At 34.7% G+C, this 23639-nt stretch overlaps 1 protein-coding gene across 1 annotated transcript; it reads left to right on the top strand.

The window, feature by feature from the left end:
- Positions 1–1156: 1156 nt before the first annotated feature.
- Positions 1157–8064, top strand: LOC132755582 (DNA damage-binding protein 2-like; the record flags this gene model as incomplete). Its single annotated transcript, XM_060746466.1, has 4 exons — positions 1157–1299; positions 1961–2125; positions 2747–2792; positions 3737–8064. Coding segments are annotated over 4 exons (608 nt in total), but the record flags the coding sequence as incomplete, so codon positions are not given.
- Positions 8065–23639: the final 15575 nt, after the last annotated feature.

The following is a 23639-nucleotide window of genomic DNA, read 5'->3' as shown; positions in this document are numbered from 1 at the left end:
AGTGATCTACCATGTTTGTTCAAATAAAAGCCCGGGGGTCATTGATTTTCCCTATACTGCATATAGTAAAAACTTAAAAAATCTTCTTTTAAAGAACCATAAGAACTAGAGCTTAGATATTTGGCATGAAACATCTTCTAGTGAATGTCTACCAAGTTTGTTCAAATCAAAGCCCTGTGGACAAAATTGGCCTGCCCCAGGGGGTCATTGATTTTCCCTATATGCATATAGTAAAAACTTAAAAAAAAATCTTCTTTTAAAGAACCCAAAGAGGTTGAGCTACGATATTTAGCATGAAACATCTTCTAATGAGTGTCTACCAAGTTTGTTCAAATAAAAGCCCTGGGGTCAAAATTGGCCCCGCCCCAGGGGGTCATTGATTTTCCCTATATGCATATAGTATAAACTTAAAAAATCTTCTTTTAAAGAACTCAAAGAGCTAGAGCTAAGATATTTAGCATGAAACATGTTCAAATGGGTGTCTACCAAGTTTGTGCAAATAAAAGCCCTGGGGTCAAAACTGGCCCCGCCCCGGGGGGGTCATTGATTTTCCTTATATGTGTATAGCAAAAACTTCTTTGAAAAAACCCAAATAGCTAGAGTTTAGATATTAAGCATGAAACATCTTTAAGTAAATATCTACAAAGTGTGTTCAAATAAAAGCCCTGGGGTCAACACTGGCCCTGCCCCACGGGTGTCATTGTTTTTAACTATATGTGTATAGTAAAAACTTAAAAAATCTTCTTTTAAAAAACCCAATGAGCTAGAACTTAGATGTTTAGCATGAAACATCTTCTTATGGGTGCCAGTACCAAGTCTGTTCAAATAAAAGCCCTTGGGTAAAAATTGGCCCGGGGGGGGGGGGGCTATATACAGGTGAGCGACCTCAGGGCCATGATGGCCCTCTTGTCTCTTATTCTCAGTACACTTATTATGCAACATTCCTAGGTTGATTATGACTAGTTGATGAACCCTATTGATTTTGAGGTCAAAGATCAAGGTCACTTTAGTCTTTGCACATACCATTTTAGAACTGTCCTTTTTCAATTTGAGAGATGTTGAATTACTTAGCTAACTGTAGAGCCTGGCCCTATACTGATCAGTAATGGTTCGAACAGGTTGAGGATTAATGCTAGTTATATTTGTCTACTTACAGCATATTTCAATCACACTGATGGTAGCCGTCTGCTCACAACTGATCAAAGTAAACAGATACGTGTATACAGGGCACCATTCTGGCACCTGGAGACGACCATTGAACATCCACATAGGTTCTTCCAGCATATCAGTCCTTTTAAGGTATTTGTATAATTAAACTACATGCACAAGGGGGATGGGGGATGAGCTATACTTGTGTTCTTCGTCACATCCACAATCTGTTTGGCCAAGTATGTCAACTTAAATTTAGTTGTAGCAATAAATAAATTAAGTTTACAGCAATAAAAATATCTTCATTGCTTTGGGAGACGGCTAAAAGCTTTCTGGGACAAAGCCTTCCCATTGAAAAAATATGAAGTTGATAAATGGCCTGTTGATAAATGGCCTATCAAATTTTGAGGTTGGTCAAAAGCTGTTTTGCACATTTACAAGGTGGACATAAGCATTCCTATTAGATTTACAAGGATGCCAAAAGTCTATCCTTATTAAAACATACAAAAGTATAATGGGTAGTTTAGTGTAATTTCTACAGCCTTAAAGTACCAATGAAATGAATTATTTTATATTTCATGACTACTTTTGGTAATAGTAAGCAGTTTAAATTCTGATCTGGGAAAAACAAAGATGTAATGGGTTTAAGCGTTATTTTTGGAATAGCCATGTCTTTTTCTCATGGTCCAATAGCTTTGATTTTAGAAGCATGTTATATCATTCATCAAAAAAATGATTTTTTTTTATTACTTTATATATAAGCTTATACAAGGAAAGGCTTCTCTATGAATTTTTCATGAACATATTTCAGGCAACCTGGCATCCCCTGCAGGACTTGATAGTATGTGGACGATATCCAGATAAAAATGTTGAAGGTAGCACAGGTTTTGAGTTACGAACTTTAGACATCTTTGACGCAGACACGGGTAAAATTGTATCACAACTTTACAGCCAAGGAACCGATGGTTTGTGTCCAGTGAGTACAGTCTATTTCAGCTTTATTTTATATCAAAATTCATTCTTGACATTCTATAACTTTAAATGTTCCAGGAAAGTGTTACATATAAAGACATTTATTTATGCATAATTGTGATAAAATGTTCAAACCTCTCTTAAGTCCGCTGCCATGAACTACAGAACTGATATGTATATAAGGAAACACTGTGGGGCCCTTGTAATGCTCAAACCTAAAATCTTGAAGTTGTGAGGCAGGCACATAAACCACTAGGTCACAGCTATCTTGTTTGTTTCAAGCTGAACTAAGTATATCAACTATCATCCTTTATTGATGGATCTTAACAAGATTATTTTATATTATGTAAGAATGGAACCTATTTTATATTATGTAAGAATGGAACCTGGCACATTTGAGTGTCATATTGTTCATGATAAATAAGATATAAAAGGATCTTGTTTACAGCAATATGAAATTCAGTCAACACGATTTAGAAACTAATTTTATACCAAAAAGTGTTTTTGAACTATGCTGAATCAATTTTGTTATTCTATTAAAAAAGATTTTTTACAGCTTTTCTTCTCTTGTACCATATGTGGTTTTGTTTATTTAGTACATAAATGTAATGATTTCTACTTTTAGATAAACAAGTTCAACACCCAAGGGGATGCTTTAGCTTCTGGGATGGGTAAGTGTTTTCTCTGAAAAAATTAGAAATAGTTAAGTTTAATCTGTCATGTCAGCCTTGCATTAAGAAATGACTATGATAAGTCAAACTAGAGATGACTTGATTTGAAGCTTTTCTATCTTTTAGACAACTGAATATGAAGTCTTATTCTGTATCAAGATTACAGTCTATTACGATGATAGTGAATTTGAGTAAATCCTAACCTTGATAAGATACCTATCTGAACACAAAAGTGTCCTGAATTTAGAAAATAGCCTGCTTTGAACACTTGTTTAACTTGTCAAGTGTCAAATGACATATGGCCTTGGTCATGTTGTAAGCAAAACTGTATACCAACTAATGTGATTTCCTGCTTTCTGTTGGTTATTATTGTTATAAAACTTTTAACTCGAGTATTCAAAAAAAGAGGGGCAACTCATCCAGTCCCGTGCTTGAGTGCAACATTAGGTTAGAAGTTTGCATGCATATAACAGGTGTCTCTGTAGGCATTATCTTACACTGTGTGCATATCTGTAAGGTCATAATTGTAGGTCACTGTTTAAGACCCATAACTCTTGGAGTTTTAAAGACTTGTAGCTTTGTCATATGAAAAAAGTCTTGGTAAAAGCTGGTTCTGCATTAGCATTGAAGGTAGTTTTAGCCTCACAATACAGAGAAAAGTAGGGGATTACCTATTTTTTTTTTGTCCACCTGCACCAGCATAACACTTTACTTGGTTGATGCAACTTCATGTTCAACTTCTCATCTAGCTATATAGACAGCTGAATTTGTGATTTTTTTCTAGCAGTGTATCTCAGGTGAGCATTCCAGGGCCATCATAGCCCTCTTGTTGGTATCCTCTATTACAATAGTTGTTACATTATTTGTTGGTATGTATTCAGTATATTCTGTTATTAGTATTTATGCATTCTTGCACATGTCATATTTTTTCTTAATGCTTTCAGGGTTTCATATTCTTTTGTGGAACAGAAAACAGGAGATTTCTAGGAAACAATCATTACTTACTGAAGGAATGATAAACAGTGCTAGTTATTCAGGTTCACAGAACTTGGCCTCAGGACCAGCAAGGTCAAATCAAAGGTCAAGGCCACCTCCACGGCAACAGAAAAAGAAAAAAACAGAAGAGGATTTAGACGAGTTGAAAAAGAAAATCAAGACTAAAACAAAAGAGGAAAATAAAAAAGACAAAAGAAAATAAATAAGTGAGGTTATGTGATGTGATATGAAATGAAAGATTTATGGCAAAAAGGAAGTAGATTTCAGTTTGGGTGTGTCTAGAGACTATACTGTTCAGTTTTGCTGGACTATTTTCAGGCTGACACACTCTTGTTTTGTTAAGAGTATAGATCTGTTACAATACTTGTGATGTTAAGGCAGCCAATTTTGTATCATCAAGTTGATTGTCATATATCTTCACTTGGCACATTACATAAATACATTAGGTTAACAGTAAAAATAAACATTATAGTTGTCAGGTAGGTTGTTTATCAGTATAGATTATGCTACCTTTTAGACATGCTGTATACATACAAAGTGCTGCTTCTTTTAATTCTGTCATTATCTGTAAAGTCTTGTAAATACGGGTAAAAGATTTCCTGGAGTAAAGAGTTTTTTAGAAACAACCTTATTCCTGTTGAAAACAATAAACAAATCACATAATACAGAATATTTAGAACCTTTTTTACATCATGCATAAATTCTCTTGTATGATTTTATTAAAAGAACTATTTACACTATCCTCTAGAACTACTTTAGGTGGGTTATTATACTATGGTGCCATTCATTTCATGCTTTCAACAAGGCAAGGAAGGGACACTTGAGGTCAGTTTCTCCACCAGTAAAGCTGGAAGGTTGTTGTATGACATTTACAGTGTCTGTCTAACTTAAAACCAAACAGACAAAAATCTGCTGTAGGTCAAATGTTGTTTGTTTAATGAAAATCTTAAAACATGAGTAAAATAGTCAATTTAAAAACAAGCTAGTTAGGCACATATTCAGTGTTAAATGTAGTGCTTTTGATCTTACAAAATGATATACATGTGTATATTATTATTGTTATCGGTGCATATTGTTGAGATTTTTTGGTTTGATAGTATTTCTGACAACATCCTGTCACTAGTTTCAGCTGGTCTTTTAAATGGACATTGAGTTTAACTGTTGTTATTTATCTCTCACTGCTGGTGCAGAAATCATGTTACATTAGTAGTTGGTCAATTGCAAAAAACTTGTATATATTGTTCAGTTATCCAAGGACACTAATCAGATTTTCAATGTTATGAAATTTTACCATACAGAATTTTTTTCAAATCTTTATTATGTGTTATTACACAGTGTATATACTTTAATAACTTGCAAGTGATTGTGATGAACATTTCAACTTTAAAGATATGTCAGTTATTTTATGATGGTGCTAAGTTGTTGTGGAGTTCAATATGAAAAACAGTAAGTGAGAAAGTGCTTTGTTCATAATATGTTCATGCATATGAGCCATTCATTTTATGTCATCATGTGGTCAAGAACTTACATTCTTTATGTGTTCATGCAAATTTTTACTTATTATGTGTTCTTTTTATAACATTTTGTATGTGTTCATGTATTCCTATTTTATGTGTTCATGCAATCGTGTAATTATGAGTTAATGTGTTCATAATCTGTGTTTTAGTAATCGTATCATGTCTATGGATGTATATGTGTATATGTCCATGCATTTATATTCATTACACATTACTGTGCTTTCTTTGTTCTTGTCATACATTGAACGATTTTTATGCACCTTAGAAATAGTCATTGGACTATTTGTCCATCTGAGTAAGTAGCTTAGCATCAGGGAACTTGTATTTGTTACAAACAATACAATGCAATTCAATGTTTATTTGACTTTAAAATTAAAAAAAAAAAGTTGCCTCAACTAGGATTTGAACTCTAGACCTCTCGATTCATAAGCGAGCGTGCAAAACTCTCGGCCACGGTGAAGGTTTACGTTAATGGCATGAAGAAAACCATATTATTCTAAATTAGGGTTTGTAACATGCTAAACCTGTTGTTTAACACAGATGTAAATAATCATGGAGCTTACTGTAAGCATGTATATCTATAAAGAATGAAACAATATTAGAAATCTTCGACCATTCGGAAACTACTTTGCTTGAAAATTAATGCGCCTATCATTTGACAATCTTTTACGCATTGATCTCACCTGAATTTTTCGTCGTTAGTGTACATATAAAGGGAAGTAACCGCTTCAAAAAAGTGGACTACTTTAGGCATTTGCAATTAACAGCATTAGGCTCTGAAATTTCGCTACCATTATTTGTTTGGTCTGACGAGTCTTTGAGATGTCAACATGAAACTTCATAGGGGGAAAGATCTCATTGAGGAGGAGTGCAGCACACAAGAATGATATAGTTTTGAGTTATTGCCCTTTGTTATTTTTATTGCTTAATTTTTGTCCAGAGCGTAACTAAAAAACCTTTGAGATATCAACATGAAACTTCATAGGTGGATAGGTCTCATTGAGGAGGAGTGCAGCAAACAAGAATTATAACCTACCCTGCAATACTTTTGAGTTATTGCCCTTTGTCATTTTCAGCCATCAGTATTCACATAGGTTTCAAATCTGTAATCACTTCAGCCATCAGTTTTCATTACCAAAAGACCTCTTAAAATTGAATTATTCTGCTCTATTACATATACATTCTTCCAATGAGCAAACACATTCGGTGAGGGATGGCCATGTTGACATGGCTCTTGTTTTAATTCTTTTATTATCTGTAACGTCTTGTAAATACAGGTGAAAGATTTCCTGTTCTAAAGATTTTCATACATACATGAACTACTTTTTTCCTGTTGAAAACAATAAACAAATAGCAGAATACAGAACATTTAGAACCTTTTTTACATCTTACACAAATTATCCTGTATGTTTTTATTAAAAGAAAATTAACACTGTCCTCTAGATCTACTTTAGGTGGGTTATTATACTGGGGTGCCATTCATTTCATGCTTTCAATAATGCAAGGAAGGGACACTTGAGGTGAGACTCTCCACCAGTAAAGCTGGATGGTTGTTGTATGACCTTTGTAGTGTCTGTCTGACTTGAAACCCAACAGACAAAGATCTGCTATAGGCAGAAGTTTGGTTATTTTGTAAAATAGTCAATTTTAAAACAAGCTAGTTAGGCACAGATTCAATGTTAAATATAGGGGCGTCCGTGGCCCAGTGGTTAAGGTCGTTGACTTCAAATCACTTTCCCCTCACCGCTGTGGGTTCGAATCCCGACAGGGACTTTGGATTCTTTCACGTGAGGAAGCTATCCAGCTAGCTTACGAAACGTCGATGGTCGAAATAATGCACGGAAGGGCACCTGAGGTCTTCCTCCACCAGTAAAGCTGGAACGTCGCGATATGACCTATACTGTGTCGATGTGAGGTAAAACCCAAAAACAAACAATGTTTAATATAATGTTTTCAATCTTACAAAAAGGATATATATTATCATTGTTATCAAATGCACTGGTGCATATTGTTGTGATTGTTTTGTTTTTGATAGTATTTCTGACAAAATCCTGTCACTAGTTTCAGCTGGTCTTTTAAATGGACATTGAGTCTTACTGTCGTTATTTGTCTCTCACTGCTGGTTCAGAAATCATGTTACATAAGTAGTTGGTCAATTGCAAAAAATATATGATATATATTGTTCAGTTATCCAGGAACACTAATCAGATTTTCAATGTTATGAAATTTTACCATACAGCATTTCGTTTTGCGATCTTAATTATATCTTCTTGTACTATGTTGTGTATATATGGAGGAGAAAACTGTTTTATGTGTTTATCACCATAAGTGATTGTGATGAACATTTCAACTTTAAAAATATGTCAAATTATTTTACGATGGTGCTAAATATTTGTGGAGTTTCAATATGAAAAACAGTAACTCAGAAGCGTGTTATTTTCATTATATGTTAATGCATAGAGCCAGTCATTATATGTCATTATGTGCTTAAGTGCTTACATTCTATATGTGTTCATGCAAATTTTTACTTTACTTATTATGTGTTCTTTTTATTACATAACATTATTCCTATTTTATGTGTTCATGCAATTATGTTATTATGAGTTTATGCATTCATACTCTGTGTCATACTCATGCTTTTGTACCATGTTTATGGATGTATATGTGTATAATGTTCATGCATTTATATTCATTACACACTCTGTGTGCTTACTTTATCAGGGAACTTTGTAACTATTTTAATAAAACAGATGAGAAAATACTTGTTTTATAGTCTATTGTACTTGTAAGCTCACAAGACCCGAAGGCTCAGGGTGAGCTATTAGTATCAAAGGGGGATGCTCCGGCGTCAGTCGTCATGCTTCAACAATCGTCTTCTTCTCTGAAACTACTAAGCAGATTTACTTCAAATTTGGTCAGTAGTATCCTTGTGACAGTCACACTTGAATTTGCTCATGTCATTCCAGTTGGCCCCTTTTAGGGGTCAGCAGAGCTAAAAATAGAAAAAACTTTAAACATCTTCTTCTACAGAACTAATGGATGGATGATCACCAAACTTTGTCTGTAGCATTCTTGGGTAGTCTTTTATCAAGTTTGCTGATATTAATTTGATTGGCCCCTTTTAGGGGTCTCTAGGGCTAAAAATAGAAAAACCTTTAAACATTTTCTTCTACAGAACTAATTGGTGGATGATCACCAAACTTTGTCTGTAGCACTTGGGTAGTCTTTAATCAAGTTTGCTCATATGAATTTGATTGGCCCCTTTTAGGGGCCACTAAAGCTTAAAATAGAAAAAACCTTTAAACATCTATTTCTACAGAACTAATTGATTGATGATCACCAAACTTTGTCTGTAGTATTCTTAGGTAGTCTTTTATCAAGTTTTGTCATATTGTTTTAATTTGCCCCTTTTAGGGGTCTCTAGGACTAAAAATAGAAAAAACTTTAAACATCTTCTACAGAACCAATTGATGGATGATCACCATACTTTGTAGCATTTTTGAGTAGTGTTTTATCAAGTTTGCTCATATTGATTTGATTGGCCCCTATAAGGGGTGGTCGCTAAAGCTAAAAATAGAAATACTGTTAAATGTCTATTTCTAGAGAATTAATTGATGGATGCTCACCAAACTTTGTCTGTAGCATTATTTGGTAATCTTTTATCTAGTTTGCTAATATTATTTTGGTTGGCCCCTTTTAGGGGTCTCTAGGACTAAAAATAGAAAACACTTTAAACATCTACAGAACTAATTGATGGATGATCATCAAAAAAATGTCGATTTCTACAGAATTAATTGATGGAAGATCACCAAACTTTGTCTGTAGCATTCTTTGGTAGTCTTTTATCAAGTTTGCTCATATTAATTTGATTAGCCCCTTTTTAGGGGTCTCTATAGCTAAAAATAGAAATACTGTTCAATGTCTATTTCTAGAGAACTAATTGATGGACGATCACCAAACTTTGTAGCATTATTGGGTAGTCTTTTATAAAGTTTGCTTATATTATTTTGATTAGCCCCTTTAAGGGGCTGCTATAATTAAAAATAGGAATACGTTAAAACATCTTCTCATACAGAACTAATTAATGGATGATCACCAAACTTTGTCTGTAGCATTTTTGGGTAATCTTTTATCAAGTTTGCTAATATTAATTTGATTGGCGCCTTTTAGGGGCCGCTAAAGCTAAAAATAGAAAAAAACCTTTAAACATCTACTTCAGAACCAATTGATGGATGATCACCAAACTTTGTCTGTAGCATTCTTGGGTACTCTTTTATCAAGTTTGCTTAAATTAATTTGATTAGCCCCTTTTAGGGGCCACTAAAGCTGGAAATAGAAAAAAACCTTTGAACATCATTTCCTACTGAAATAATTGATAGATGATCACCAAACTTTGTAGCATTCTTAGGTAGTCTTTTATCAAGTTTGCTCATATAAATTTGATTAGCCCCGTTTAAGCTAAAAGTTAAATACCCAGGTCATGGAATTTCTTCAAATTATTGTTTAACATATTCTATGTTCAAATTTAATATTGAAATATATTTACATTCCAACACTTAAAAGCAGTTGTTTCTGGTGAGCGACTCAGGGCCATCATGGCCCTCTTGTTTTATAGTCTATTCGGGGCAATAAAATTTTTTCTTGCATTGAATGCTTTTTATGCACTTTTATGCACCTTAGAAAAATAGTCATTGGACTTTTTGTCCATCGTAGCAACAAGCTTAGTATTCTGGACCTTTAATTAGTTAAAACAATAGATGCATTCTGTAACAATAGGGTTATGGGCCATACAAGGTTGGCTAGTCCTTCTTGTACCGATGGCTGTATGGTCAAATAAACACTTACCTTTGTAAACTATAACTATGGCTTCAATTTTCTCCCAGTTATTTTCCTTTCTAACATTTTGAAATGAAGTATTGTTAACTTACTCGGGCAAGTTGGATGTACATGTATATTTAAACTTCAGCATATACAATTGGCTTCATAATTTACACACTTGTCAGTACAAAGTACATGCTCTTGGCCAATTACAAAACTTGCATTTTATTTTCCCCCAGTAACCTACATGTATTCCTGGAAGTTTGATATAGCTGTACAAATGACTTTAAAATGTACTCTAAATACATGTTATTTAAAGTCCCATGATCTTGGTTAGCAATTGGATTAAATGATGTAAAACGTATGCAGTTTACACTATTAAGCAATGAGAAATATGAAGCGTGCTGCTCATTTCCATTTTTATGTTTCCATTTTTACCGCTTTGACAGTTGGTATTGAAAAACCTTCTCCGGGAAGTTAGATATGCTAGGTTTTAACCATATTACTGATATACGCACTAACTAGTACATAGGACAAACACTTGGCAAGTTACAACCAACTTTGGCAACTTTGATATATCTTTACATAGAGACCAAAAGCGGAAGTGTTTTGTGCTATGTTGCTTGACTTTATAATTATCTCCCTTTACACTTGTTTTTGTAATTCATTGACTAAAGCCTTTCATATTTGGTAGCTACATATTTTGGGTTGTCTTCTAACTTGGATCAAGGTCAATGGTTATTGAAGATTTTTACACTTTGCTCATCAAGTTTTTATTAATTCACTCCTGTGTCGTATCTAGCAGGTACATTTTTTTGGGTGGTCCTCTAACTTTAGGTGAAGTAATGAGACAGGTTGACACCACGGTCAAGGTCACAGGTGCTCAAAATGTGTATGCCCTCGCCATGTAATGGCCGGGGCATATAGTGTTACCCTGTTCCGTCATTCCGTCATCATCAGTTTCCGTTCATTATCTTAGTAACAGTTGAACACATTCAACTCAAATTTGACATATGGGTATGTCATGAGAAAATACAAGTCAAGTTCGAATTTGGTCATGGTTCGATGATAATTGGCAGAGTTATGCCCCTTTTACTTTAAAATAATATTACATTTTCAGTTTCCGTTCATTATCTCCCCCATGGTACAACCACGGATTTATATTACACAATATAAATCCGTGGAACAACACAATCAACTCAAACTTGACATATGGATACGTCTAAGGAATGCGCAGATCAAGTTCAAATTTGGTCATGGTTCAATGATTTTTGGCAGAGTTATGCCCCTTTCACTTTGAAAATAATATGAAATGTTCAGTTTCTGTTTATTATCTCCCCAACGGTACAACACATTCAACTCAAATTTGACATATGGATGTGTTTTTGGAATGCCCAGGCCAAGTCCGAATTTAGTCATGGTTCAATGATTTTTGGCAGAGTAATGCCCCTTTCACTTTGAAAATAATATGAAATTTACAGTTTCTGTTCATTATCTATCCAACAGTTTTACATATTCAACTCAAATTTGACATATGGATTTGGGCAGGTCAAGTTGGAATTTGATCATGGTTCGATGATTTTTTGGCAGATTTATGTCCCTCTCACTTTGAAAATAATATAGATACATCTTAGAAATAAACAGTTTAAGTTTGAATTTGGTCGTGGTTCAATGATTTTGGACAAACTTATCTTTCCTGAATGTTGGAAACATTTTAAACTTTCAGTTTCAGCACTCGTACCTTTGTGGAAATGTATGTAGCCATTATTTTGGCTACAAATATGCAATATGCTATTTTCAAAAGGTTAAGACTGAATAATTTCAGTGCCTTGAACATTGTAGAAAATGATTTGTGTTAACATTGAAAAGTTTAAGGGCTTTGAACTTAAAATGAAATAAATAATTTGTGCAAACAAATTTGGAACTAAATATTATAACATCTGAAATTTTGGCTGCATACGGGGGCATCCGTGGCATGATGACACATTTCTAGTTATTGTTTAGCATATACAGCCTTTATTTCTTGTTGTGGGTTTTTAGCTCGACTATTCGCAGAATAATCGAGCTAATGCAGTCACCCATTTCATCGGCGTCGGCGTCCCTTTGGTTAAGTTTTTGCGTGTAAGCTGGTATCTCCATATCTACTGAAGGGAATGGATTGAAACTTCACACACTTGTTCTCTGTGATGATCTAAGATGATTGGCACAAGTCCCATAACTCTGATTGTTTTTTTTTACATAATTATGCCCCTTTTTCGACTCAGAAATTCTTGGTTAAGTTTTTGCGTGTAAGCTGGTATCTCCATAACTACTGAAGAGAATGGATTGAAACTTCACACACTTGTTTGTGATTATCTAAAATGATTGGCACAAGTCCCATAATTCTGATTTGCCTTTTTACATAATTATGCCCCTTTTTCGACTTAGAAATTCTTGGTTAAGTTTTTGCGTGTAAGCTGGTAGCTCCATAACTACTGAAGGGAATGAAACTTCACAAACTAAATAGTCTTGTTCTCTGTGATTATCTAAGATGATTGGCACAAGTCCCATAACTCCGATTTGCTTTTTAACATAGTTATGCCCCTTTTTCGACTTTGAAATTCTTGGTTAAGTTTTTTCGTGTAAGCTGGTATCTCCATAGCTACTGAAGGGAATGGATTGAAACTTCACACACTTAATAGTCTTGTTCCCTGTGATTATCTAAGATGATTGGCACAAGTCCCATAACTCTGAATTTTGCTTTTTCACATAGTTATGCCCCTTTTTCGACTTAGAAATTCTTGGTTAAGTTTTTGCGTGTAAACTGGTATCTCCATAGCTACTGAAGGGAATGGATTAAAACTTCACACACTTGTTCTCTGTGGTTATCTAAGATGATTGGCACAAGTCCCATAACTCTGATTTGCTTTTTTACATAGTTATACCCCTTTTTCGACTTAGAAATACTTGGTTAAGTTTTTGCGTGTAAGCTGGTATCTCCATAACTTCTGAAGGGAATGGATTGAAACTTCACACACTTGTTCTCTGTGATTATCTAAGATGATTGGCACAAGTCCCATAACTCTGATTTGGTTTTTTACATAGTTATGCCCCTTTTTCGACTTAGAAATTCTTGGTTAAGTTTTTGCGTGTAAGCTGGTATCTCCATAATTACTGAAGGGAATGGATTGAAACTTCACACACTTGTTTTCTGTGATTATCTAAGATGATTGGCACAAGTCCCATAACTCTGATTTGCTTTTTTGCATAATTATGCCCCTTTTCGGACAATTTTATGTATTCATATAGGTAAGCATTATTATACTCAATGAAACACCCTTGTGACAACTTTTCGAATAGTCGAGCGTTACTGTCCTCCGACAGTTCTTGTAAGGACCTCCACTAAGGTCAAAAGGTTCAACAAATGAAATTCTTGCAAAATCAAGTGAAGCACTTAAAATAGAAAAAAATGCTGAAGGTATAATACAGAAATAACATAATTGTTTTGAATATCGATTTTTGTGCATTGCAACTTTTTATTTCTTTAGATCAGTTTACATAATAAAAACGGTTAGTCTTGAAAAAAAATGGGGTGAGGGAAATGATCTTACAATTTACATACAAGATACAAGCAAATTGGTACAGGCCTCTACCATATGGTGCACAAACCTCGGGGGGGGGGGGAATATTTCCATCCCATCGTGTCAAAAAACCTCAATGAAGTCCTTTTTAACCAGGTTTTCCGAAGGAAAAAACTGGTTATTAGATTGAGGTATGTCGGCGGGCGGGCGGGCGTAAACAATTTCTTCTGTGCGCAACTCCTCCTACATTTCTCAACGGATTTTGACCAAACTTTCACAGAAGCTTTGTCATCAAGTGCCGTGGCGCATATTGTCGGGGTTTTGCGATTAGATAATATTTGACCTAATTATGGCCCTTTGTTTTTTTTCCTTATATAAAATATATAGTGAACAATTTCTTCTGTGCGCAACTCCTCCTACATTTTCTCAACGGATTTTGACCAAAACTTTCTCAGAAGCTTGTGTCATCAAGTGCCCCTGTCACATATTGCCAGGGTTTTGCAATTGGTATATATTTGACCTAATTATGGCCCTTTGTTTTTTTCCTTATATAGAATATATAGTGAACAATTTCTTCTGTGCGCAACTCCTCCTACATTTCTCAACGGATTTTGATCAAACTTTCTTAGAAGCTTTGTTATCAAGTGCCTGGCACATATTGTCGGGGTTTTTGTGATTGGATAATATTTGACCGAATTATGGCCCTTTGTATATTTTTTCCTTATACAGAATATATAGAGAACAATTTCTTCTGTGCTCAACTCCTCCTACATTTCTCAACGGATTTTGACCAAACTTTCTTAGAAGCTTTGTTATCAAGTGCCTGGCACATATTGTCGGGGTTTTGTGATTGGATAATATTTGACCGAATTATGGCCCTTTGTATATTTTTTCCTTATACAGAATATATATTGAACAATTTCTACAGTGCGCAACTTCTCCTACATTTCTCAATGGATTTTGACCAAACTTTCACAGAAGCTTTGTCATCAAGTGCCCTGGCGCTCACTAAATTCCCATGTTTCTTCCAAGACATCATTCAAGTATTTTTATGCCACCGCAGCATCTGCGATGCGGTGGCATATAGCGATTCACCTGTGTGTGTGTGTGTTTGTGTGTGTTTGTGTGTGTGTGTGTTATATAGATTATATAGTGAACTTAAAAAATCTTCTTGTGAAAAACCAGTAGTCCAATTTCAACCAAACTTGGCAGGATTGATCCTTGGGTGAAGGGCTTCCAAAGTTGTTCAAAGAATTTCATTCCATGCAGAAATCTGGTTGCCATGGCAACCAAAAGGAATTATAAGAACAAATTTAAAAAATCTTCTTGTAAAGACCCAAAAGGCCTAGAGCTTAGATATTTTGCATAAGGCATTGTCTGGTAGACCTCTACCAAGATTGTTCAAATTATAGCCCTGGGGTCAAAATCGGCCCCGCCCCGGGGTCATTGATTTTCACTATATGTACATATAGTAAAAACTTAAAATACCTTATTGTAAAGACCCAAATAGCCTAGAGCTTAGATATTTTGCATAAGGCATTGTCTGGTAGACCTCTACCAACATTGTTCAAATTATAGCCCTGGGGTCAAAATAGGCCCCGCCCCGGGTCATTGTTATATAGATTATATAGTGAACGTAAAAAATCTTCTTGTGAAAACCAATAGTCCAATTTCAACCAAAACTTGGCAGGATTGATCCTTGGGTGAAGGGCTTCCAAAGTTGTTCAAAGAATTTCATTCCATGCAGAAATCTGGTTGCCATGGCAACCAAAAGGAATTATAAGAATAAATTTAAAAAATCTTCTTGTAAAGACCCAAAAGGCCTAGAGCTTAGATATTTTGCATAAGGCATTGTCTGGTAGACCTCTACCAAGATTGTTCAAATTATAGCCCTGGGGTCAAAATCGGCCCTGCCCCGGGGTCATTGATTTTCACTATATGTACATATATAGTAAAACTTAAAATACCTTATTGTAAAGACCCAAATAGCATAGAGCTTAGATATTTTGCATAAGGCATTGCCTGGTAGACCTCTACCATGATTTGTTCAAATTATAGCCCTAGGGTCAAAATCGGCCCCGCCCCGGGGGTCATTGATTTTCACTATATGTACATATAGTAAAAACTTTAAATACCTACTTGTAAAGACCCAAAGGCCTAGAGCATAAGGCATTGTGTTGTAGACCTCTACCCAGATTGTTCAAATTATAGCCCTGGGGTCAAAATCGGCCCTGCCCCGGGGGTCATTGGTTTTCGTTATATGTATATAGTAAAAACTTTAAAAAAATTTCTTCTAGCAATTGACAAATGCTAGAGGTTAGATATTTTGCATGAAACATTGTGTAGTGAACCTCTAGCAAGATTGTTCAAATTATAGCCCTGGGATCAAAATTGCCCCCGCCCCGGGGGTCATTGATTTTCAATATATACATATAGTAAAAAATAAAAAAATCTTATTGTCTGTAGGTACAAGGTACAAGGCTTCAAAAACTTAAAATACCTTCTTGTAAATGCCCAAAAGGCCTAGAGCTTAGGTATTAATGCGGTGGCATAGCATTTTTCTCAAATGCAATCTTGTTTTAAAATTGTGAACATACTTTTCTTGATATCACACAAAACACCACACGCCAATATTGTTGACAAAAGAAAATGACAAGAGACGCAAAAATGCAAAAATTAAGCAAAAATAAAGTACTGTTTACCTTTCTAAAATATTTGGGAAAAAAAGGCGAATAGACAACATAAAATTTCTCAATCATTTTTGTTTGAGGAATATTAAAAAAGCCATAATTCCTCCTAAAAGTTCAATTAAAAACAAATGCCCCTTCATGACAAAGCTTCTGTGAAATATTTTGCTGAAAACCTGGTTGCATCGCATTGCGATGTTCCTTGTCATCCATTTTAGTACATGTATGGTTGATAAATTTGAAGTTCTACTACTACCAATAGTTTTTACTTACTATAAGGGTTAATTCTTGTAAGATACACAACTGAATAATTTATTTCCCCCTTTATATACTTTAAAATAGGTTTGATTAACTTACAGGCCTAATAGGTGTATCTAAATTTGGCCATTATCAATGACTTTGTATTAACTTAGTTACCTATTCATACAAAATACATTATTATAACCCCGCACAACGAAGTTGTAAGGGGGGTATACTGGAATCAGCTTGTCCGGACGTCTCCCCTTCGTCCGTCGTTTTTTTCTTGTCCGCCCAATAACTTGAGATTACTTTGGCCAACAGTCTTCCTATTTGGCATGGAAGTTAGTCATGATTTGTAGATGACCCCTATTGATTTTGGAGTCACCGGGTCAAAGGTCAAGGTCACAGGGGCCTTGACTTTAAAAGCTTGTGCGCCCAATAACTTGAGATTTCTTTGGCCCACAGTCTTCATATTTAGCATGGAGGTTAGTCATGATTAATAGATGACCTCTATTGTTTTTGAGGTCACTGGGTAAAAGGTCAAGGTCACAGGGGCCTTGACTAAAAAAACCTTGTCCGCCCAATGACTTGAGATTCCTTTGACCCACATTTTTCATATTTGGCTTGGAGGTAAGTCATGATTAGTAGATGACCCCTATGGTTTTTGCGGTCACTGGGTCAAAGGTCAAGGTCACAGGGGCCTTGACTAAAAAAACCTTGCCCGCCCAATAACTTGAGATTCCTTTGACCCATTTTTCATATTTGGCATGGAGGTTAGTCATGATAAGTAGATGACCCCTATTGATTTTGAGGTTACTGGGTCAAACTTCAAGGTCACAGGGGCCTTGACTTTAAAAACCTTGTCCGCCCAATAACTTACGATTCCTTTGCCCCACAGTCTTCATATTTAGCATGGAGGTAAGTCATGATAAGTAGATGTCCCCTTTTGATTTTAAGATCACCGGGTCAAAGGTCAAGGTCACAGGGGCCTTGACGTAAAAAAAGCTTGTCCGCCCAATAACTTGAGATTCCTTTGACCCACAGTCTTTAAATTTGGCATGGAGGTTAGTCATGATTTGTAGATGACCCCTATTGTTTCTTAGGTCACTGGGTCAAAGTTCAAGTCACAGGGGCCTTGACTTAAAAAAAGCTTGTCTGCCCAATAACTTGAGATTCCTTTGCCCCACAGTCTTCATATTTGGCATGGAGGTTAGTCATGATTAGTAAATGGCCCCTATTGATTTTGAGGTCACTGGGTCAAAGTTCAAGTCACAGGGGCCTTGACTTAAAAAAAGCTTGTCTGCCCAATAACTTGAGATTCCTTTGCCCCACAGTCTTCATATTTGGCATGGAGGTTAGTCATGATTAGTAAATGGCCCCTATTGATTTTGAGATCACTGGATCAAAGGTCAAAGGCACAGGGGCCTTGAATAAAAAACTTGTTTTTTTTTAATTTTTCACATTTGAAGCATGAAGAATACATATCTTAGCAATGCACTGGCTTAATAACCTCAGATTTGGCAGGGTGGTTGTCCTTGAGTTCTAAATGGCCACTGTCTGACAAAGTGGTATGCGGGGGTATTCACGCCATGAGAGTGGCAGTTCTAGTTCTGACTGGCAAGTAACATAATTCTGCAGTATCCACTTTTCTGTTTCAAGTTTATATTGTCTAGATGACTTGCATTTAACCTTTAGTTGCAAATTAAATATTTTTCAACTTGATTCTGTCAAGTTACATAACAATGTCATTCATATTCCTTGAGCAATCCCCGTCCGCGATTTTTTTCTGGCAAAGAATCAGGAACGGGAGGCTTGTTTTCAAACACATGTTCTTGTTAAAAAAGTGAATATGTTTCCGTTTAATTAAGATAAAGAGGGTAATAAAATAATTTCGCAACAACTCAAATTAATCATGATTTGCACTTGAAAGTACATGTATGATATACCGTTGGAAATATAATTGATTTTTCGAACCAACAGTTTCACACGTTTTGCGATTTGCACGTGAAACAAAAATTAGCAGGTCATTTAAATGCATGTGTTTTATTTACTGGGACTTGCATTGTGACTTGGGAGAGGAGCAAAGAGCTTATTGCAAAATTCCTGGGTTATTGGGTAAATACTCGTCAGAAGTAAAATCGGATCTAGATTTAGTTTATGGAGAAAATGCATTCTTTATCGTACGACTGACATGTGAGTGTCCGTTAATTTGGTGGGGTCGCTGGACGAAAAAAGAAATGGCACAAATCAGCCATCATAGACTTTTAAATTATTAGTTGTATATCATTCTGTGTTGATCTATGTAAGATTTTCATATTTTATATTTTTAGGCATTTAATATGGTGGCTGATTAATGCCATTGGTGTTTTCGCCCTGCGACCCCGCCAAGCAAAAAGTCGAACATTAACAATTTAAAATGGCGGGGCGCGGAGCGATAAGACGCTTATTAGCGGCGGCGCCGACCCCGCCAAGCGAAAGGTCGATAATTAACAAGTTAAAATGGCGGGAGCTCGGAGCGATAACACGCTTATTAGCGGCGGCGCTTATTAGCGTGTTTTCGCTCTGCGCCCCTGCCGTTTGATATAACGAAGTTTTATTTTTTTAACTTCGCCCCGCTTCCGCTAATAACTTGTTTTTGTCCCGTGACCCCGACGTTTTAACTTATTAATTTTCGACTTTTCGCTTGGCGGGGTCGCGGGGCGAAAACACGAATGGCATAAATCAGCCACAATAATTTTAACCTCCTTGGAGTTACTTTAGTATGAGTTTACTTGTTTTCCAAATGTATCGTTTGATTTTATTTCCAGATTACCGACTTTTCATTCGTCACTGAAATATGTACACAATACTAAAATAAAGTAACTTAATGCGTTAGTTATTGTTTAGTCATTTCAAAAGAATATATTTCGCGATGATAATGACTTGAAAGCAGAGGATATTTTAGTGGACTGATTTTTAAGTAGTGGTCCTTCATTTTATGACGAATCAGGATGAACAGGATTTGGACATTGGTTTGTATAATTAATGCTTAGCTTTTTTAAATTAATTGTTTTATATTTTTGTGATAATCAAAACATTCTCAGGTAAAATCATAAACGACCATTATACTTGTACATATTCTGTATCAAAGATCTTCAAACATAGACTTCCTTTTCACATATACCATATTGTCAGACGTAATTTTATAAAATATGCACGTTCACATAAGGAAGCTTAAATTTTTAAGGTAAAGGTCGTTTTCCATGTAAGTAAACCTATTAAAGCATTGAAGGGCACTAATGTTGTTCCGTAGGTAAAACTACAACAATGAAAAGTACGTCATACAGTCTCGGGGAATTCGTGTGTTCGGATGATAATGGTTTTAAATGCAACCTGAAAGTTTTCCATGCGAAGAGTGTAGGGTTTGTGTATCATTAGGAAATAATTTCTAGCGATACTGTATGAATTAGAGAAAGAAATAGATCTATAATATATTGTATTGTCATATGTCTTAATTAAAATGTGTTTTAATATTAAATATGCACAAGCATTGATTTTACGAAAATCCAACACGTGTTTAAACAGCTAAATACAAAGTAAAACACCTGCTCGAATTTTAATTTGTTATATTTTGATAAGTAATATAAGTAATCTTACGTTTGCATTTAATAGATGTCATTTGTTTCAGGTCTTTCTCGTACATGTATTGGATTGTATTGGCAATTACAGATATTTCGTGTTTGGCGGTATGTATATAATTTTATTCATTTATGTATTACATTGACTTTATACCATACATTAAGGCACTGCTAAAGACATTACAATTGGACTTTATAAAATATACTATACTTGGTTTTTAAAAAGAAAATGAGACCATATACACTTTTATTGTTTAACCACACTAAGATATGATCTCCGATATACAAACATAGTCAAAAGAAAAATATGTTTACCTAATACGTACCTGGAAAAAACTTTTAATAGTTCACCACGAAAAACACCCCTTTAAAGCAGTGCAATTTTACATTGGACCGTAAGAGGCAACTAAATGGGCGTATAAATCATTCGTATTATTAACGTTTGCGTACAGACCAGTACATGTTATTCTATATACTTGAGAAGTGTCATTTATATATCAAATCATCCGCTTATATATGAAATATAATGAGAAATACAACTTATTTCTACAAGTCCAAGCTGTTGTGAAAGAATCAAAATATCCAAACTGTGAGAAATTATCAAAAATATAAGGCCATATTGTGAAAGTATCATACAGTTATTTTAGAACAGACTATAGCTAGTCTTTATATGTAACTTGTTTGGAAATTATATTATATTCCTTCTCTTCTTAAGCAATACTGAAATTTTGAAATAGAAATTACCGATACATGTTATAAAGACACGAATATGTAATGCTCATGGCAAGTTATGTTATGGGATATTGTGGTCTAAAGGTGATTCTAATATTACAATGCATTAGTTTAGTTAAGTTCAGTTAATACTAATAATATCTGTCATATATTGCGGTTCGGATCGGAATATCCGTCCCGAGGTGATCCGCCCATGGGCGGGTGACCGAGGGACGGATATTCCGATCCGAACCGCAAACATATGTCAGATATTTTTTCTTGCATATTCTACCATAGTCCATTATATTTTTAATTCTTTATCTTTACTTTCAATGAAAATTTATATAATTACAACCGTAACTACTTTCATTCAACAGCGTATGAATTACAAAATCATTCATAACGGTAAAATGACGTCATCTTTATCGCGCCATTGTACAGCACGCGACTCATCTGGACCCCCCCATGCCAGATGAAATTTCCGGCATGGGTAAAACTAACGGAAACGCCAGTCTGATATGCAAGAAAGAACATTCCTTAATTAGATCTCATTGTTGTCCATGAAGGATTTTTATAATTTTCCTTGTCATATCGGGTTGTTCATTATAACCAACACATCGTTTTTTTAAATTACTTCCAGGATTGAACCAAAGTTGTGTTACATATGACATTAGCTGTAGTGTATGCTGTGCTAATTCAAAGTGCACTAAAAAGTTTGATTATCCCAATGCATGTGCAGATGGATGTATAGATGGTCATAGAGGTGCTCGATGCTATGAGCTTTGTAATTTAAGATGCAAATCTTGTGATAGTAATGTACGTTACTGCGATTCATGCTTTGACGGATTTTACCTAGGTACGAATAAAGATTGTAAGTCTAAGTGTCCTTCTAACTGTAGAACCTGTACTTCTGAAACCCGTTGTCAAACTTGTAAAGAAGGATTTGTCAATAAAGACGGATACATTGATTGTAGATATTCAAATTGCCCTCAAAATTGTTATTGCAATGTCTCAACATGTGTAATGTGCAAAAATGGCTTTTATAACACAAGCGAATCATGCATGAAAATATGCCCGAAGAATTGCTATAGTTGTTCATCTAATACGAATTGTAATTCCTGTAAAGATGGATTTTACAGCAGTGATGACCAGAAAACATGTTCAAACATATGTCACAAGGACTGTTTAAGCTGCACCTCCTACGACAAATGTTTGAAATGTCAAACTGGACTTTTTGGACTAAATGTCAGAAAAATTGTTCAATTGGCTGCAAAGATAATGTTTGCTTTATTGAAACTGGAAAATGTCATTGCTTACCTTACTTTGATGGTGAAACTTGTTCAGACTGTGTACCTGGTTATTATGGATCCTTTTGCGACAGTCATGTGTAAGATGTTGTAATTGTTATTCTGATTTCTTTAAGTATGCCGTGGGCTTAAGACAAGGGGAGGTAATTTCACCGATACTTTTCTCCATTTTTTTAGAGGATTTAGAGTTACATTTACAAAGCAACATAAGTTCTGGTTTGTTAATTGACGACATTATATTAATCTTGTTACTTTTTGCAGATGATATGGCTATTATAGGCAAAAGTCAGGATGATTTACAAAATAGCCTTGATTTATTGTATACTTATTGTACAGAAAGGGGATTAGAAGTTAATATTGAAAAAACCAAGATAATGATATTTAGAAAAAGGGGAAATATTTTTAACAATGAAAAATGGTTTTATAACGGACAAGAAATAGAAATTGTAAACCATTTTAATTATCTTGGCACAGTTTTCAGCTACACTGGTAATTTTTCGTTGCACAGGGAACATTTGATTGGTAAATCTTTAAAAGCTTTAAAATTGTGTATTGTATAATTGTAAAGATTTTGATTTTAAGCTACATTATTGTGTCAGCTTTTTGATGCATTTGTTGGATCAATTTTATCATACTCTTCGGAGATTTGGGGCTTTAATAAGTCCAAAGACATAGAACGTATACACATGAAATTTTGTAAAAGAATTTAAATGTTAGACAAAAATACATGTAACGCAAGCGTATACGGAGATTTAGGTAGATATCCTCTTTTCATAAATAGGTATGTTAGAATTATAAAATTTTGGTGTAAATTGTTAGTTACAGATAATATTATCTTGCAAAAGGTTTATGAACAAAGTTTATACGATTGTCATAAAGGTTGTAATAATTGGGTTACTGATGTTAAGAATATGCTTGATATGTATGGGTTTTCCGATTATTTTGTTAATATTAATAAAGTAGATTGCAAAATTTTTCCAAGATTGTTTAAACAAAGACTGTTGGATAATTATAGACAAGAATGGAATACAGCGATTGAAAACAGTTTAGTATTAGATCTTTATAAAAGTTGTAAAACAACACTATTATATGAACATTATTTAGATATTTTACCAAAACACTATAGATTTTTTATTACAAGAATGAGAATGTCAGCTCATTCACTGAGAATTCAAACTGGAAGGTATGGTCAAAATAGATTGCCACGTAATGAAAGATATTGCCTTTGCTGTAACAATGTTGATATAGAGGACGAATACCATTTCATATTGATATGCCCATGTTTCTTAGAAATTAGAAAAAAGTTTATTAAAAAATACTACTATAAAAGGCCTTCCATGATAAAGTTTATTGAACTACTATGTAGCAATCAAAAGAATATATTATTTAATCTG

Source organism: Ruditapes philippinarum, unplaced genomic scaffold, assembly GCF_026571515.1.
Source record: "Ruditapes philippinarum isolate M1 unplaced genomic scaffold, ASM2657151v2 ctg5851_1_1_1_1, whole genome shotgun sequence".
Classification (NCBI taxonomy): domain Eukaryota; kingdom Metazoa; phylum Mollusca; class Bivalvia; order Venerida; family Veneridae; genus Ruditapes; species Ruditapes philippinarum.
The sequence above is the reverse complement of the archived record's forward strand: the minus strand, read 5'-3'. Positions and strand labels throughout refer to the sequence as shown.